Raw genomic sequence first — 19284 nt, 5'->3', positions numbered from 1 at the left:
GTCAACCTTGTTGGCTTCACATTTGAGTACTTTCTTGTAAATGTTTTCAAGTTTCTTGTCATTCACCTCCTGGAGAAGGGTCTTTTTTGTTTCTAGTGATTGTGTGTTTGTCAATAAGTGATCTTCCCAGACTTTTAGGTCAGACTGCAGTTGTTCTATCTTCTCCTTCTCAATGGCAAGGCTTCTTCTATCCGCATCAACATTATTTTTCATAGAAATGACCTTTTCTTTGTCGTTGCTAACTCTCTCCATCGCAGCTTCAACATGTTCCTTCTTCTCCTCAAATTCTTCTTTTTGTTTCAGAATGGTTGACAACAGACCATCCAGCTTGATCCTTTCTCTCTGCAACATTGTGGTATGTTTCAATCCCTTGTCAGTCGTTTGATCAAGGCTTGCAAGCGTGTTCTTCAACGCAACTGACACTTTCTGCATGTTAACCGTGTTGGCTTCGCATTTGAGTACTATCTTGTCAATGTTTTCAAGTTTCTTCTCATTCACCTCCTGGAGAAGGGTCTTTTTTGTTTCTAGTGATTGTGTGTTTGTCAATAAGTGATCTTCCCAGACTTTTAGGTCAGACTGCAGTTGTTCTATCTTCTCCTTCTCAATGGCAAGGCTTCTTCTATCCGCATCAACATTATTTTTCATTGAAATTACCTTTTCGTTGTAGTTGCTGACTCTCTCCATCGCAGCTTCAACATGTTCCCTCTTCTCCTCAAATTCTTCTATTTGTTTCACCATGGTTGACAACAGACCATCCATCTTGATCCTTTCCCTGTGCAACAGTTCGTTATATTTCAATCCCTTGTCAGTCGTTTGATCAAGGCTTGCAAGCGTGTTCTTCAACGTAACTGACACTTTCTGCATGTCAACCTTGTTGGCTTTGCATTTGAGTACTTTATTGTAAATGTTTTCAAGTTTCTTGTCATTCAACTCCCGGAGAAGGATCTTTTTTGCTTCCAGTGATTGTGTGTTTGTCAATAAGTGATCTTCCCAGACTTTAAGGTCAGACTGCAGTTGTTCTATCTTCTTCTTCTCAATGGCAAGGCTTCTTCTATCCGCATCAACATTATTTTTCATTGAAATGACCTTTTCCTTGTCGTTGCTGACTCTCTCCATCGCAGCTTCAACATGTTCCGTCTTCTCCTCAAATTCTTCTTTTTGTTTCACTATGGTTTCCAAAACACCATCCAGCTTTATCCTTTCTCTCTGCAACATTTTGGAATGTTTTAATCCCTTGTCAGTCGTTTGATTAAGGCTTGCAAGAGTGTTCTTCAACGCAAGCGACACTTTCTGCATGTAATCCTTGTTGGCCTCGAATTTGAGGACTTTCTTGGAAATGTTTTCAAGTTTCTTGTCATTCACCTCCCGGAGAAGGGTCTTTTTTGTTTCTAGTGATTGTGTGTTTGTCAATAAGTGATCTTCCCAGACTTTTAGGTCAGACTGCAGTTGTTCTATCGTCTCCTTCTCAATGGCAAGGCTTCTTCTATCCGCATCAACATTATTTTTCATTGAAATGACCTTTTCGTTGTAGTTGCTGACTCTCTCCATCGCAGCTTCAACATGTTCCCTCTTCTCCTCAAATTCTTCTATTTGTTTCACCATGGTTGACAACAGACCATCCATCTTGATCCTTTCCCTGTGCAACAGTTCGTTATATTTCAATCCCTTGTCAGTTGTTTGATCAAGGCTTGCAAGCGTGTTCTTCAACGCAACCGACACTTTCTGCATGTCAACCTTGTTGGCTTCGCATTTGAGTACTTTCTTGAAAATGTTTTCAAGTTTCTTGTCATTCACCTCCCGGAGAAGGATCTTTTTTGTTTCTAGTGATTGTGTGTTTGTCAGTAAGTGATCTTCCCAGACTTTAAGGTCAGACTGCAGTTGTTCTATCTTCTCCTTCTCAATGGCAAGGCTTCTTCTATCCGCATCCACATTATTTTTCATTGAAATGACCTTTTCCTTGTCGTTGCTAACTCTCTCCATCGCAGCTTCAACATGTACCCTCTTCTCCTCAAATTCTTCTTTTTGTTTCACCATGGTTGACAACCGACCATTAAGTTTGATCCTTTCTCTCTGCAACATTTTGGTATGTTTTCAATCCCTTGTCAGCCGTTTGATCAAGGCTTGCAAGCGTGTTCTTCAACGCAACCAACACTTTCTGCATGTCAACCTTGTTGGCTTCACATTTGAGTACTTTCTTGTAAATGTTTTCAAGTTTCTTGTCATTCACCTCCTGGAGAAGGGTCTTTTTTGTTTCTAGTGATTGTGTGTTTGTCAATAAGTGATCTTCCCAGACTTTTAGGTCAGACTGCAGTTGTTCTATCTTCTCCTTCTCAATGGCAAGGCTTCTTCTATCCGCGTCAACATTATTTTTCATTGAAATGACCTTTTCCTTGTCGTTGCTGACTCTCTCCATCGCAGCTGCAACATGTTCCCTCTTCTCCTCAAATTCTTCTTTTTGTTTCACCATGGTTGCCAAAACATCATCCAGCTTGATCCTTTCTCTCTGCAACATGTTGGAATGTTTTAATCCCTTGTCAGTCGTTTGATCAAGGCTTGCAAGCGTGTTCTTCAACGCAACCGACACTTTCTGCATGTCAACCTTGTTGGCTTCGCATTTGAGTACTTTCTTGTAAATGTTTTCAAGTTTCTTCTCATTCACCTCCTGGAGAAGGGTCTTTTTTGTTTCTAGTGATTGTGTGTTTGTCAATAAGTGATCTTCCCAAACTTTTAGGTCAGACTGCAGTTGTTCTATCTTCTCCTTCTCAATGGCAAGGCTTCTTCTATCCGCATCAACATTATTTTTCATTGAAATGACCTTTTCTTTGTCGTTGCTAACTCTCTCCATCGCAGCTTCAACATGTTCCCTCTTCTCCTCAAATTCTTCTTTTTGTTTCACCATGGTTGCCAAAAAACCATCCAGCTTTATCCTTTCTCTCTGCAACATGTTGGAATGTTTTAATCCCTTGTCAGTCGTTTGATTAAGGCTTGCAAGAGTGTTCTTCAACGCAAGCGACACTTTCTGCATGTCATCCTTGTTGGCCTCGAATTTGAGTAATTTCTTGTAAATGTTTTCAAGTTTCTTCTCATTCACCTCCTGGAGAAGGGTCTTTTTTGTTTCGAGTGATTGTTTGTTTGTCAATAAGTGATCTTCCCAGACTTTAAGGTCAGACTGCAGTTGTTCTATCTTCTCCTTCTCAATGGCAAGGCTTCTTCTATCCGCGTCAACATTATTTTTCATTGAAATGACCTTTTCGTTGTAGTTGCTGACTCTCTCCATCGCAGCTTCAACATGTTCCCTCTTCTCCTCAAATTCTTCTTTTTGTTTCACAATGGTTGCCAAAAGACCATTCAGCTTGATCCTTTCCCTGTGCAACAGTTCGTTATATTTCAATCCCTTGTCAGTCGTTTGATTAAGGCTTGCAAGCATGTTCTTCAACGCAACCGACACTTTCTGCATATCAACCTTGTTGGCTTCGCATTTGAGTACTTTCTTGAAAATGTTTTCAAGTTTCTTCTCATTCACCTCCTGGAGAAGGGTCTTTTTTGTTTCTAGTGATTGTGTGTTTGTCAATAAGTGATCTTCCCAGACTTTAAGGTCAGACTGCAGTTGTTCTATATTCTCCTTCTCAATGGCAAGGCTTCTTCTCTCCGCATCAACATTATTTTTCATTGAAATTACCTTTTCTTTGTCGTTGCTGACTCTCTCCATCGCAGCTTCAACATGTTCCCTCTTCTCCTCAAATTCTTCTTTTTGTTTCACAATGGTTGACAACAGACCATCCAGCTTGATCCTTTCTCTCTGCAACATTTTGGTATGTTTCAATCCCTTGTCAGTCGTTTGATCAAGGCTTCCAAGCGTGTTCTTCAACGCAACTGACACTTTCTGCATGTCAACCTTGTTGGCTTCGCATTTGAGTACTTTCTTGTAAATGTTTTCAAGTTTCTTGTCATTCACCTCCCGGAGAAGGATCTTTTTTGTTTCTAGTGATTGTGTGTTTGTCAATAAGTGATCTTCCCAGACTTTAAGGTCAGACTGCAGTTGTTCTATCTCCTCCTTCTCAATGGCAAGGCTTCTTCTATCCGCATCAACATTATTTTTCATTGAAATGACATTTTCCTTGTCGTTGCTAACTCTCTCGATCGCAGCTTCAACATGTACCCTCTTCTCCTCAAATTCTTCTATTTGTTTCACCATGGTTGACAACAGACCATCCATCTTGATCCTTTCCCTGTGCAACAGTTCGTTATATTTCAATCCCTTGTCAGTCGTTTGATCAAGGCTTGCAAGCGTGTTCTTCAACGCAACTGACACTTTCTCCACGTCATCCTTGTTGGCTTTCAATTTGAGTACTTTCTTGTAAATATTTTCAAGTTTCTTCTCATTCACCTCCTGGAGAAGGGTCTTTTTTGTTTCTTGTGATTGTGTGTTTGTCAATATGTGATCTTCCCAGACTTTCAGGTCAGACTGCAGTTGTTTTATCATCTCCTTCTCAATGGCAAGGCTTCTTCTATCCGCCTCAACATTATTTTTTATTGAAATGACCTTTTCTCTTTCTTTGCTGACTCTTTCCACAACAGCTTCAAAATGTTCCCTCTTCTCCTCAAATTCTTCTTTTTGTTTCACCATGCTTGACAACAGACCTTCCAGCTTGATCCTTTCCCTCTGCAACAGTTTGGTATGTTTTAATACTTGGCCAGTCGTTTGATCAAGGCTTTCAAGTGTGTTATTCAACGCAACTGACACTTTCTCCACGTCATCCTTGTTGGCTTCGAATTTGCGTACTTTCTTGTAAATGTTTTCATGTTTCTTCTTATTCACCACCTGGAGATTGGTCTTTTTTGTTTCTAGTGATTGTATGTTTGTCATTTGGTGATCTTCCCATACTTTAAAGTCCGACTGCAATTGTGCCAGCTTCTTCTTCTCAATAATTAGTCTTCTCTCAACATCAATATTATTCTTCATTGAAAGTAACTTTTCCCTCTCATTGCCCACTCTGTCCGTATTAGCGTCAACATCTTCTTTCATTTCAATAAGGTCTTCTCTTTTTTTTACCATGTATTTTAGCACACTACCCAGCTGGTTCCTTCCACAGAGATTTTTTTTATTGTGTCTGATCTCACAGATTGTGATTTCCAATTCATTTGTTGTTTCTTTCATTAATTCTTTTCTCTTCTCCAGAAAAGTAATTTGTAGCTGTATGCCAGCCATAGTTTTGTTTAAATCATACTTCAACAATTCCAGCCCATTTTTTCTTCTCTTTATAATTTCAATGACTTCCTGTGTTATTTTCTTTAAATGACAAATTTCATTTCCTTTTTTCAATCCAAAACGTATGTGTGATACTTCATATTTCGTGTTCGTTGTGATTTTCTGCTGTTTACTTATCTTTTGCTTGATGTCATGAATTGTTTGGGTCATATATTCACAGTGTGTTCTCATAATTGCATGAATCTCCATATATTTAGAAATAATGTCACAGTTGTTTTGACTCTGATTGGAGACTTTTGTGACCATCGACATCGTGGACTCTTTCTGGCATCTTTGTATATTCCACTTCAGGATCTCCAAACGATCCATCTCTTTGATAACCCTCTCCAGATGCCGATTCAGCTCTTTTTGCCGCTTCCGTGTCTCCCGTTTGAGGGATTTCTCCTCTAATTTGATCTCAGCATCTTTTTTTTTATTGTGTTGCTCTATTCGACTGAGTTTTCTTAAAAGGTTTAGTTTGTGTTTCTGTTTTATCTCCAATTCAGACTTTAACACTTCAGCCTCTTTGGTTTCTCTTTTCAGGCTTTCTCGTTTAATATCAAGCTCTATTTTTTGTATTTGCATTTCTTTCCTGATGTCAAGCATTTCATGAATTTCTTTTTTGAAGGGGATCATAAGCCTTTCTTTTTTCATCCTCACATCAAATGTCAGAGTCTTGCTTTCTCTTTTAAAAGTAGTGAGACATGCTATTTGTTTGCATAGATGACTCTTTGCATTTTCCAGAATTTCCATTTTCTTCCGAATCGTTTCCAATTGTATGCTGATCTTTTGCATGATGTCATGGATACCAATGAGGTATTTATTGACCTTTGAACTAATTTGTTCTTTATTTGTTTTACCAAATACGTTTTGTACTTTCATACTTTCCAAATATTTAATCCTCAAATTGTTGCATCCACTAATTACAACAGTTAAGTCTTCAGTACTTCTATGTCGCTTCTCAGACAATTCCTTTTGCTGTTGCAGTTTGCACCTCAGAAGTTCCAAGCCATCCCTCTCTTTTATTATTTTTTCTTGCATTTTGCCAAACTCTTTTTCCTTCTTTTTGGTCTCTTCATTCATTAATCCTCTTTCTTGCTTCATTTTAAACCAGATGATTGTCATAGCCTTGAATTTTCTCATCAGTTTTCTTAATGCTTGTTCACTTTGTTTTTTCTTAATGTCAAGCTCTGTCTCAAGCAACTCTAATTCTTGTAGCTCTTGTTTAATTACTTGATCCTTGCCATCAAGCTGCTGTTTCTCTCTTCGTACATCCTCCCTTAAACTGTTGAACTTGTAAATTTCTTGCACAGGTTGAGTTATTTTAGGCACCTTTTTCTCTTCTTCCTTCCTATGTTTGTCACTTAATAAGTCTCCCCAATGTTTATTTTTATAGTTTCTCTGATCTAATTCTTTTTCTGTATCCTCATTGTATTCCTCCTTTGAAAGGAAATCTTTGGTTTGAGTCTTTGGTCTTTGCAAATTATTTATATCCATTATGAGTCTGTTAACCTCCTGATTCTTCCCCTTCATATCATCCATAGAATTTTCTATTGTCTTTCTCAGTTTTTCTTCTTTCACCCTGAGTTCATATGCCTCATTTTCAGTACGTTCCCTTTGTTTTATTAATTCAGCCATAAGTATTTCTTCAATCATTTTCATCTCAGTTTTTGGTCTGTCACTAGGTACAAGTGTGTCATCCTTGACTTCTTTGTATGTTTCATTTTGGCCTTCTTCATTAGACGGAAACACGTCTAATTTGTTTATTGGAGGGTCTTTATATTTCCATCTGCTGAACTGAGGGTTCTTCAAATTCATTTTATCCTTTACAAAAAAAAGAATGTTTTGGTTTGTTATTATTTTTAATTCAAGGTTTTGTCAACAGTAAACACAATGTACAGGTAATTGCTACACTGCAAGAAGTTAATTATATGAATCATTCTTACCCAATTACAAATCTGTGCCGTTTCTCACCATCGTTTTAAGGGTAAAAAAAAAACATAGGAAAATTGAAAAGCTACTATTATATTTAAACCACAAATTAAAACCTGGGCATACGTTGTAATAGCGATTAATATTTGCATTATTTTTCAAAGATAAAACAAATAAACCGTAACAATGCAAAAACCAATAAAAACAAATGACACAATATTGGCTCAAGTCTCTTGCTGTGTTTAACACCAAGGAATAAAAATTGGTTGTTTTTAAAAGGCAGGTTTTAAAAATGGACAACAAAGGGCTTTTCTAATGTGCACTGGAGGTCATTCCATAGTTTGGGACCAGCGAAAGAAAAAAGAAAAATCACTATCCCCTCTGAAAAATCACTATCCCCTCTGAGCTTTCGCTTTTACTTCACTACCTCCAGGAACAGCTGGTCAGCTTGCCTGAGGTACGGGGCAGGAGTGTTGGGATACAGCAGCTAAGAGAGGCAGACCAGCTCCCTCCCATGAAAAAAAAGCTAGACTTCACTACCGTACCAATTTGCAGATCCAATTTAAAATCACTGTCCAATTTAAAGCCCAAGGTTGAGACTGTTGGCTTCACAAAATGTGGCAAGGGGTCCAAATCAATGGGGTGTATTTACAAGAGCCACTGGGACCAAACAACATTAGTTTGGTTTTCTTTTCATTAATGTTGAACAAGTTCAAGGCCACTCAGGCTCTAATGTCTTCGAGACACAATAAGAGCAATTAAGGAAAGGTTTAAGTAAAAGGCGTCTTTATTAAGTGGCATATAAATCTGACTATCATCAGCATTAGAAATGAAAAGAAATCCCATGCTTTCTGAGGTAGCAACCACAAAGAGAAGGGCAGTGGCCCTAAAATTTAATCCTGTGGATCCCCATAAGACAGCAGATCAGAGCATGACTAAAAACTACCAAGGCTCACACACACAATTCAGCGTGCCAGATAAGGATTTAAACAAATCAGGAGCACCACCACTAATGGCCACATGGTGCTTTAACCGAGCTACTAAGCTATTGCGGTCAACAGTATCAAATGCCGCACAAGACACACATACAGGTAGTCCTCAGAATCATTGCGAGGAGGATGTAATTGAAAACTCTGAATAAATAATAAATAAATACAATAGATAAAATGATAATGAAATGATTGATAGATAGACAGACAGACAGAAAGACAGACAGATAGACTTACCCTCTTAGCAGACTTCATTCTCGTCATCTCATTGACGTGCACTTGCACGTGTTGTGCACCTCTACAGCAGTGTTTAGCCATTGTCTCCATTGTTTGCATCAAATCATTCTGTTTTTCATCAAGCTCATCTCTTTGCTTTTGCAACTTTAGCTTGAGGATTTCTAATTCATCCCTCTCTTTCATGGTTCTTTGTAGTCGCTGATCAAGTTCTTGATGTTTTTTTTTGACTTGATATCTCATGCATTTAATTTTTCTTTTTGTGTATTCTTTAGCATTCAATCTTCTTGCCAAGTGCTTTCTAAGTCTTTTTTCTTCAATAAATATTTTGTGTATTTTAGCATTCACTTTGTTCTTTGGGTACAGTGTGATCTTGTCTTTTTCCATATGCTTTCTTGTATTTACTGTATGTTTTATAATATCCCCCAGTTGTTGTCCATTGTTTTCCAGCATGCTGTATTTTTCTACAATTTCTTTTAGTTTAATTCCTGTGGATGCAGCTTTTTGTATTTGAGTATGTCTTTGCATTTGAGGCCAAATTTTCTCAATATGCTTGACAATGACAGTCATCACGTTAGTGATGTGCTTAATTTCATGTTTAAATTGTAAAACTTCTTTTCCATTTCTGTTTAACTCTTGGTTCAAATGTGTTATGCTTTTCTGCATGTATTCCTTGGCGTACCTTTGCGGCAATAATTGTTTTCCAGTTTTTAGTCATTAGGCTTTGAATACAGCCACCTGTCACCTGCTGCTTTATCTGGTGTTTATGTTCAGTGAGGCCTTCCTTGTGTTCCTCTGATTTTGACTTTAAAAAATTAATCAATTCTAAATTGTGTTGAGTTTTAATCTCATTATGTTGACCCCTCAAAATTTGCATCTCTTTGTTGATGAAAGTCAATATTTTCTGAAGATGCATTTGTTCTTTCATGGCTGTCTTTTTGCTCATCTCAAGTTTCTGAGTATAATGTTTCATTTGTAATCTTAAAGTTCTTACAAGGAGGTCCTGGTCATGTTTTTCATCTTTTAGTCTTTCAATGTCATGTTGCTGCTTCCTTACTTTTGTCTTAAGGAACTCGAGTTCATGTTTACCTCCTTGTGTTATTTTCCAAAGTTGTTCAGTATCCGGCATTGGATGAGAAATGGAAGACATCTCCATTTCAGACTATTTTTGTGGTCTTTGTGTCAGTAATTCTTCGTTTTTTTTCTCTGCTTGGTCATCTGTTACATTTGGGATAGACCAATCACGATCGTCTTTGCATCTGCAAAATTATGAAGAGTTTAATTTAATCCCACTTGAAATATAAAGCATAAAGTAGACATTTGTGGTGATAGTAATAATTCAGCCACACAGACGGTTCATTTGTGACACACATCAATGACATCGTTAGTAGACATTTCCATGAAATAACATCATCGAGGAACGATCGTCTCCTTTCCCCCAAACATTCTTACCTCCTCCCGCCTCGCTAAATATCTTCGCTCCAAGATGGAATTTCTGGTGGGTGGAGGTCGCATGTAAACAGAAGAGTGTGGACCTAGGAAGTTGCAAATATAGAATATAAATATAGAATATATACAGAAATAAGATCAGCTCAAAGAGTGGAGAAGTAAACATAAAAAAAACTTGCACAAATCCACACCCTTTGGCTGTGTTCAGAATTAACCAATCACAGTCAGCACGGAACTGCCACCATTGGAAGTGCCAGTGATTTACCCCACCCGCCCAAAAGTTCAGATGATGAAATTATCTTTTGGATTTTTTTGCTTTCGAGCAGAAGCCTAAAGGTTTTGTGCTAATACTGACTGGTATTTGGAACTGTTTGTATTTCCCTCATCATTCACAAAGGGTCCAATTCCAGCTGAAGCAAAACGGGCCTTGTGGTGCCCCCACCATGCTTCAATGTAAGTATGTTTTTTGGGGTGATAAGTAGCGTTGCGTTTGTGCCAAACATACCTTTTGGAATTATGCCCAATAAATTCAATCTTGGTTTCATCGGACCATTATTAGGCATGTAACGATATCTATATCTCATGGTTCGGTTTTATCATGGTATTAATCTAACGGTACAATAATGATTGTGATATCGTGGGAAAGCTCACTGTATTGCAATAAGAGGAGAAAGCAGGAGAACCGGAAAACTCTCTTTTTCATGGTTTCCTCGCCAACAAGAACCCCATTGTCTGCACTCTGGCCGTCACCAATGCGCCTGTCCACCCTTTATCTCCAGAAGAATGGACTACATTGCAGGAGATATGCACCCTCTTGAAGCCATTTGAAGAGGTCACTGTTGAACTCAGTGCAGAAAGGCATGTAGTTCAACTGGTCAGCGGTAGTTTTCTATAGCCATCCATCCATTTTCTACCGCTTATCCGAGGTCGGGTCGCGGGGGCAGTAGCTTTAGCAGGGACGCCCAGACTTCCCTCTCCCCAGCCACTTCATCCAGCTCTTCCAGGCGGATCCCGAGGCGTTCCCAGGCCAGCCGAAGGATGTTGTCTCTCCAGCGTGTCCTGGGTCGTCCCCGCGTCTCCTCCCAGTGGGACGTGCCCGGAACACCTCACCAGGGAGGCGTCCGAGAGGCATCCAAATCAGATGCCTCAGCCACCTCATCTGGCTCCTCTCGATGTGGAGGAGCAGCGGCTCTACTCTGAGATCCTCCCGGATGACCGAGCTTCTCACCCTATCTCTAAGGGAGAGCCTGCGGAGGAAAACTCATTTCGGCCACTTGTATCCGGGATCTTGTTCTTTCTGTCACGATCCACAGAAATCGAGAGTTTCGCCTTTCGGCTTAGCTCCTTCTTTACCACAACAGATCGATACAAAGTCCGCATCACTGCAGACGCTGCACCGATCCGCCTGTCAATCTCCCGTTCCATTCTTCCCTCACTCGTGTACAAGACCCCAAGATACTTGAACTCCTCCACTCGGGGCAGGATCTTATCCCCGAATCTGACATTAAACTTCCCTCCTCTCCAGCACCCCTGAATAGACCTTACCAGGGAATGCTGAGGTGTGTGATCCCCCTGTAGTTGGAACACACCCTCCGGTCCCCCTTCTTAAAAAGGGGGACCACCACCCCACCCCAGTCTGCCAATCCAGAGGCACTGTCCCCAATGTCCACGCGATATTGCAGAGGCGCGTTAACCAGGAGAGCCCTACAACATCCAGAGCCTTGAGGAAATCTCATCCACCCCCGGAGCCTTGCCACGAGGAGCTTTTTAACCACCTCGGTGACCTCAACCCCAGAGATAGGAGAGCCCGCCTCAGAGAACACAGACTCTGCTCCCTCATGGGAAGCCGTGTCGGTGGAATTGAGGAGGTCTTCGAAGTATTCTCCCCACCGGCTCACAACATCCCGAGTCGAGGTCAGCAGCGCCCCATCCCCACTATACACAGTGTTGATGGTGCACTGCTTCCCCCTTCTGAGAGGCCGGATGGTGGACCAGAATTTCCTCGAAGCCATCCGGAAGTCTTTCTCCATGGCCACACTGAACTCCTCCCATGCCCGAGTTTTTGCTTCAGCGACCACCAAAGGTGCATTCCGCTTGGCCAGCCGGTACCCATCAGCTGCCTCAGGAGTCCCACAGGCCAAAAAGGCCCGATATGACTCCTTCTTCAGCTTAACGGCATCCCTCACCATTGGTGTCCGGTGAGGGATGCCGGGGATTGCCGCCACGACAGGCACAAACCACCTTACGGCCACAGCTCTGGTCGGCCGCCTCAGCAATGGAGGCGCGGAACATGGTCCACTCGGACTCGATGTCCACCGCCTCCCCCGGAACATGAGCAAAGTTCTGTCGGAGGTGGGAGTTAGAAACTCCTTCTGACAGGGGATTTCGCCAGACGTTCGCAGCAGACCCTCACAATACGTTTGGGCCTGCCACGTCGGACCGGCATCTTCCTCCACCATAGGAGCCAACTCACCACCAGGTGCTAATCAGTTGACAGCTCCGCCCCTCTCTTCACCCGAGTGTCCAAAACATGCGGCCGCAAGTCCGATGACACGACCACAAAGTCGATCATCGAACTAGGGTGTCCTGGTGCCAAGTGCACGTGTGGACACCCTTATGTTTGAACATGGTGTTCGTTATGGACAATCCGTGATGAGCACAGAAGTCCAATAACAGAACACCGCTCGGGTTCTGATCGGGGGAGCCGTTCCTCCCAATCACACCCTTCCAGGTCTCACTGTCATTGCCCACGTGAGCATTGAAGTCCCCCAGCATAACGATGGAGTCCCCAGCGAGAGCGCTCTCCAGAACCCCCTCCAAGGACTCCAAAAAGGGTGGGTACTCTGAACTGCTGTTTGGTGCATAGGCACAAACAACAGTCAGGACCCATCCCCCTACCCGAAGGCAGAGGGAGGCTACCCTCTCGTCCACCGGGGTGAACCCCAACGTACAGGCGCCGAGCCGTGGAGCAATAACTATACCCACACCTGCTCGGCGTCTCTCACCGTGGACAACTCCAGAGTGGAAGAGAGTCCAACCCCTCTCGAGAGGACTGGTACCAGAGCCCAAGCTGTGCGTGGAGGCCAGTCCGACTATATCTAGTCGGAACTTCTCGACCTCACACACCAGCTCGGGCTCCTTCCCTGCCAGAGAGGTGACATTCCACGTCCCTAGAGCCAGCTCTTCTGTAGGCGGGGATCGGATCGCCAAGGTCCTTAGGCCACCGCCCAGCTCGCACTGCACCCGACCCCTAGGGCCCCTTCCAAGGGTGGTGAGCCCATGAGAAGGGGGACCGACGTTACCCTTTCGGGCTGTGCACCCCATGGTTGCCTTCGAGCCACACCTCCAGGCCTGGCTCCAGAGGGGGGCCCCGGTGACCCGCGTCCGGGCAAGGGAAACCTAAGTCCATTTTATTACATCATCATAAGGGGTCTTTGAGCCGTGCTTTGTCTGGTCCCTCACCTCGGACCTGTTTGCCATGGGTGACCCTGCCAGGGGCATAAAGCCCCAGACAACTTAGCTCCTAGGATCATTGGGACACACAAACCCCTCCACCACGAGCAGGGGTTTTTCTATAGCATGCATGCAAATTACCTGATACTAAATTATGAATATTTCATCCATAAAAGATACTGTGTCATACATCAAAGTATGTATTATTGTTGGTATAACTTTATAATTGTATCGTTATAATAACATTTATCTTTTTCACACTAGCTACATGACTGCGCCCAAAGTAATACTGCTGGCCAGCCGAATGCAGAGAGCCTCGGGTGATGGAATCCAACCACATCCTTGCGGGAGCTGCTGCGCTTGACTCAAGATTCAAAAGGATGGCCATTCATGGATGGCAGAACTGCAGAAAAGACTTTTCAAAGAGTATCAACTGCAGTAGCAAGACACCAAGAATTAGCAGCAGTGACGCCATCCAGCAACCCGTCCAAGAGGAAGGAGCAGGCAGTGCTGCTCAGAAATCAGTTGTTTGGAGCTATTTCCATGAGGAAGTAAGGATGGCAGAAATTCATCAGTTTTTTCAGTCTAATATCACAATCTCATAATAAAATTGTTTTATCTCCCATCCCATTCTTGTATCTCCCAGCTCTATGAGCAGGTAGCTGGAACAGTGGCAACTCAGAACCCCACAACAGACCCTGTCATGGAGGTGCAGGCGTACCTAGATGACCCTCTTGTTCCAAAAAATGAACATCCTCTCAAGTGGTGGAAATGTCAGCTGCCTGTGTACCCCAAGCTTAGCAAACTCATGGCTAACAAGCTTTTCATTGTGGCCACATCACTTCCATCTGAGAGAATCTTCTCTAAAACTGGAAAAATATTCATAGAGAGGAGAAGTCGCCTCAAGCCTGCAAAAGTGAAAAGAAAATGTTGGTGGAAAGCCATTGGGGCTGTTAATTCTTCCTCTAGCGGTGCTAGGTTGTCACTTATTCAATTTAAAGTGCTTCATAGACTTCAATACAATAAACATAAACTCCAGAATATTTCCAGACACAGGTGATGAAACCTGTGATATGTACTCCCATTCCTCTTGCAACCAAAGTCAGATTTTTTGGTCCTGTTCTAAATTGGTTAAAGACTGGCATTTCTTCTTCAAGTCCATAGCCGATATACTAGCCATAAACATCGATCCGTCTCTGAATATAGCCATCTTCGCTAGGTCTCCTGACAATCTTGCCACTTCGAGCATGCATGCCACAATGTTATTGCCGTTACTTCCTTGATTGCACGGAGGAGGATCCTTCTCTCATGGAAATCTCCACACCCACCCACCTTTAAAAAATGTGGCTGCATTTATTTCTCCTGAAGTTAGAGAAAATTAAATTCACTCTGAGAGGAAGCCCAGATGGATTTTACACTCATTGGAAACCCCTGCTTCAATACTACGAAAGACTCTCACCTAGTAAGGTATTATAGTAGTACACCATTTCCTACCGAATTTAATTTTTGTCCTGTTAGGTCAACCACAAAGGAGGATCTGTATCCCTTTTATGCCGGAACAGTTTTACTCTGCCACAGTGGAGTTTTCCCTCCCGATTTGGTTCATCTCTCTCACACCTGGTGGGGCGGCGGTAGGTGTTCTCCTCCGGGTGTCCGTTTTTTCTGGCGCTTTGGAGCCGCCCCAAAGCGCCAGAGACCCTCAGCCCCCATTATGCTGGCACAACAATTCCAGGACACCTCTGCTGTTTATTGTGCATGTGAGTAGTCGGTGAATGTACTTGCATGAGTCCGCAGACACACACCCCTGGGACTCAATCGCTTGGTGTGGGGCCACTCCTACTCCAATACCCTTGTCCTGCTCTTCCCCTCCTGTCCCTGTCCTGTCATATCCTACAACTGTCCTGTTCTTCCCTCACAGGGTGTATCACTACTGCCCCATACAATACTCAAATCCAGTGTGACGCTGATTATGGTACAAGGTACAAGGTACATCCATCCATCCATCCATTTTCTGAGCCGCTTCTCCTTCACTAGGGTCGCGGGCGTGCTGGAGCCTATCCCAGCTGTCATCGGGCATTAGGTTACCAGCCAATCGCAGGGCACTTATAAACAAACAACCAGTCGCACTCACAGTCACACCTACGGGCAATTTAGAGTCTCCGATTCTGACGCTCTGTGTTAAATGTATATAGCTGACGCTCTAACCAGTCGGCCACCGTGCCGCGTACAAGGTACAATTATTGTCAATTCTACAATATGCGTAGCACACACAGAGGGTTGAAATTGTGGTACTCAAGGGCCCACAGTGCTACAAAACACAGTATAAGTATAATAAACGTCAGTATAAAGAAGCTAAATAATGATAAATAATAATGCATAAAATGATTTTGTCTTTCTTATTATTTTTCTTACAGTTTACAACTTTTTTCCCCCTGTCGTCGCCTTTTTCTTTCTGTCACTCCTCCATAAAACCTTGTTCTGTTTGACTGAAATTTTCAATTACGAGCCATCATAATACAGAGAAGAACCACAGTGGCAGTATAAAAAAACTGTTGCGCAGTCAAACTTTTCCGTCATAAATGTGATACAGTCTCCATTCTGCTTGACCTAACAGACGAACAGGACTGGTTAAAAAAAAAAATGGGAGGGGGGGGGAGTTATTTGTTTAGAAATTTTTCATCTTGGTCTAATTATTTTATATACAAAAACCTGGCTTTTGAACAGGGTTGAGTAGACCCCTTATATTGAACAAATATAAGGGGGTCTATATATATATATATATATATATATATATATATATATATATATATATATATATATATATTCCAAATTTGATAAGATTATATTTAGACATATATTTAACATTTAGATTTCAGCTTTATATATAGATGTATTTTCATTTAGCATTTAGCTATATATTTAACATTTACGTAATACTGTATTTAACATTTAGGCATATATTTATGATTGACTTTTAATACTTATATTTAAAAAAATCCATTTAAACTAAAGCTAAATGTTGGTTATTTTCAGCGTGAGCTGCATTACAAATGCCATCCGATAAAAAGCTTCTGGTTTCTACAAGTTCTCCTCCCTTACTCTACAAATGAAGGCAAGACAAACACTATTGCAATAAACATTTTTTCTCCATTACATACAAATCTTATAGATTTTTTTCAACCCTTGCAGAAAACAGCAAAATGTTAAATGGGTTTAAGTGGTGTTTTTGATGTTGAGAGAAAAGTAGGCATCGCCAAAGAAGAGGCAAAGTGGTAATTAAGCTCATGATTAATTTTTCCATATCACAAATTACAACTATTTTCAATGAGATCACAGACGAGAATAAAATCAGACATAGTGCACATTTAATATACCGTCAAGTACTTACTTCAGACTGCATACCAACCTCAAAAGTACTTTGTCTTAAATTGTGTAGAAAAATCCAAAACGTCCATAAAAATTAACTTTGAAAGAGGTTGGTTAAATTTGTGACCTGTTAAGATAAGGCAAACTGGCCCAGTTTTCCTTCCTAACAGTTTGACTGTGACAGAGATGTGACACAGTATGTGTTTGTGTAACTGGATACTTTGTGACATTTGTGAGATTAAACATCATTTTCTCTCTCTGGTCTCAAGCTGATAAGCCTGTTCATGGGTTGATGTTCAAACCATACTGTACGTCAGTATTTATCTTAACATTCTCACGTCACATAAGCTGTATCCTATATGTATGCATGTACGTTGAATACATTAAAAAAACAATTTGTGTGGTACTTATTACTATCTTTTAATAATACTTAAATACAAATTGGAGCTCCATCCATCCATTATCTGAGCCGCTTATCCCCACACGGGCCGCGGGAGCGCTGGAGCCTATCCCAGCTATCATCGGGCAGGAGGCGGGGTACACCCTGATCTGGTTGCCAGCCAATCGCAGGGCACATATAAACAAACAACCATTCGCACTCACATTCACGCCTCCGGGCAATTTAGAGTCTTCAATTAACCTACCATGCATGTTTTTGGCCTTGCCTGTCTGGGGTTTGCATGTTCTCCCAGTGCCTGCGTGGGTTTTCTCCAGGTACTCCGGTTTCCTCCCACATCCCAAAAACATGCATAGTAGGTTAATCGGCGACTCTAAATTGACCGTAGGTGTGAATATGAGTGTGAATGGTTGTTTGTTTATATGTGTGCCCTGCGATTGGCTGGCGACCAGTTCAGGGTGTACCCCACCTCTCGCCCGAAGATTGCTGGGATAGGCTCCATCACGCTCTGACCCTAGTGATGATAAGCGGTACAGAAAATGGATGGATAGATGGATAGGATAGTCACAGTTACAAAAATCTTAACTACTCTTAACCTACAACAAAAAAGAAAGATGTTTTTCATATGGTATTATCCTACTTAAATATATACTCTTTTTACGACTAACGACTCATACTGTTTGTTATTGTTTTTTCAATAGCCAGTCAAAAAACCTAGGAAAAGGTCTTACACAGTGTCTTTAGTGTTGTCATTCTAGCCTATGTGATGCAATCTCAGTTTGTGGAAAACTGACCACGACTGACATGAGCCCAAAATGGTGGTCATCATTGTCATCCTGTTTTCTGAAGGAGCTCCTGAGGGAAAAAAAATGTTTTTGTCCTGTTATCGTTACATTACAAATATTTTTTTCTGAAGCAGAAAAAATAAATCTGGGGAAATTATTTCTAATTGTAGAGATTTATTTGATACATCAACTATATCAACTGTTTTGTAACTCTTTTTATCTCACTGCAGTGTTTGTAAGTGCTCCCAATTCCTGCCTCCTCTGCACCAATTGAGAGCGGTTTTCGTAGAGGGGCCATTATGGACGTTAGGACATTACCACAATTGATACACAGAACGTCTCATCACTTTACTCATTTCAGTGGGCTGATTTCACCGAATGAGACGGCTCGGATGGGACAATATAGCCTTCCACCACTCCTGTTTTGTGAACGGATGTTTTGTAGCCCTGCCCCTGTCTGACAATGCACTTCCTACTTGCACACTCCTCTTATATACACGCACACACAAGCACGACAGTTCGGCTGGAGACAAATATTTTATATGTATATATATATATATATACACACACACACACACACACACACACACACATACACACACATATACTCTAAATTGCCCATAGGTGTGAATGTGAGTGCGAATAGTTGTTTGTATATAGATAGATAGATAGATAGATAGATAGATAGATAGATAGATAGATAGATAGATAGATAGATAGATAGATAGACAGACAGACAGACAGACAGACAGACAGATAGACAGATAGATAGATAGATAGATAGATAGATAGATAGATAGATAGATAGATAGATAGATAGATAGAGATCTTTATTGGATGTGGGCATTTAACCTTGTCATTATATAAATACAGTGATCGAGGACCACAGATGCAATACAATCTAATAAATAAATACTAACTCAGTCCCCTATTAAGACTGATTTATTATGCCACTTATGACATGGACACATTTTTTTATTTTATTAGCCTAATACCATTTTCTTATACTATATGTATCCACAGACTCTCAATTTTACAGCCACGTCATTTCTAGATTTAAAACTTTTTTAAATCAGTCAGTGTGATGAATCACTGTTCAAAGATATCAGAAATTATTATTTATCACTCGAGCAACTTTTTTATGTATAAAGTTTGATCCCAGGGTTGTGTTTTCACTTTTTTGTGTTTATTAGGTTCGCGTCACGTGTTTTCTGATGTTGCATCTTTCTTGGCCTGTGAAAGTCCTCAATGTGTTATTTGTCAAGAAATGCAACTTGCTCACAGGATCATCTGCGCAAAAAATATTAAACAGATGCAGTTCACTTTGTGCAAAATGACGGTGTGTTGTTCAGTACAGTTTTATGATGTGATATGACTTTTTTCAAACATTTTTTTTCTTTCTTTCTTTTTCAGACAAATCTGTGGTGGCCT

At 41.2% G+C, this 19284-nt stretch overlaps 1 protein-coding gene across 1 annotated transcript; it reads right to left on the bottom strand.

Moving 5' to 3' along the window:
• Positions 1 to 2978: 2978 nt before the first annotated feature.
• Positions 2979 to 16846, bottom strand: LOC133416353 (centromere-associated protein E-like). Its single transcript, XM_061703203.1, has 6 exons — positions 16694 to 16846; positions 9856 to 9938; positions 8407 to 9662; positions 4961 to 7072; positions 3956 to 4690; positions 2979 to 2984 (listed from the first exon to the last, which is right to left on the bottom strand). Exons 3-6 carry the CDS (start codon positions 9067 to 9069, stop codon positions 2979 to 2981), a joined length of 3516 nt encoding a protein of 1171 aa, XP_061559187.1. The 5' UTR covers positions 9070 to 9662; positions 9856 to 9938; positions 16694 to 16846.
• Between the last annotated feature and the right edge of the window lie 2438 nt (positions 16847 to 19284).

Source organism: Phycodurus eques, chromosome 17 (genome assembly GCF_024500275.1).
Source record: "Phycodurus eques isolate BA_2022a chromosome 17, UOR_Pequ_1.1, whole genome shotgun sequence".
NCBI lineage: Eukaryota > Metazoa > Chordata > Actinopteri > Syngnathiformes > Syngnathidae > Phycodurus > Phycodurus eques.
The sequence above is the reverse complement of the archived record's forward strand: the minus strand, read 5'-3'. Positions and strand labels throughout refer to the sequence as shown.